The sequence below is a fragment of the Buceros rhinoceros genome, unplaced genomic scaffold, assembly GCF_000710305.1.
Source record: "Buceros rhinoceros silvestris isolate BGI_N320 unplaced genomic scaffold, ASM71030v1 scaffold18056, whole genome shotgun sequence".
Taxonomy (NCBI): Eukaryota; Metazoa; Chordata; class Aves; order Bucerotiformes; family Bucerotidae; genus Buceros; species Buceros rhinoceros.
This window is the reverse complement of record NW_010419484.1, coordinates 2,107-2,424: the sequence shown is the minus strand read 5'-3', so window position 1 is coordinate 2,424 and position 318 is coordinate 2,107. Positions and strand designations below refer to the sequence as shown.

General features: G+C 68.2%; 1 protein-coding gene across 1 annotated transcript in view; it reads right to left on the bottom strand.

Moving 5' to 3' along the window:
- The window catches only part of LOC104495903 (huntingtin-interacting protein 1-related protein-like), a gene marked incomplete at its 5' end in the record, with an annotated part of 7,101 nt that overhangs the window by 4,680 nt on the left and 2,103 nt on the right, over positions 1-318 (bottom strand). Inside the window, one exon of the mRNA XM_010138949.1 lies at positions 36-172. Coding sequence (XP_010137251.1) covers positions 36-172 — 137 coding nt within the window. The remainder of the gene's footprint in view (positions 1-35; positions 173-318) is intronic.

Genomic DNA, 318 nt, shown 5'->3' with positions numbered 1-318 from the left:
GCGTGCAGGTGGGGGCACTGGGCTCCATCTCCTACCTGGGCCAGCTGCAGGACCCCCCGCAGCGCCTGCCGCACGCCCCCCAGCTCAGCTCGCCCCAGCGTCTGCTTGTCCTTCAGCTCCCCCAGGTAGTCCAGGCTCCGCTGCCCGCAGTCCCGGCACGTCTCCGTCAGCCCTGGGGAGAGGGTGGGTTGGTACAGGGCCCCTCACTGGGTGAGGGGTTCCTCCATCCCAGTCCTGCCACCCTCCCTTTCCGCTTCCCCTCGGCTGCAGAGGTGATGCCAAGCATCGGCAGCACGCAGCCAATTTCTTGCAGAAGAG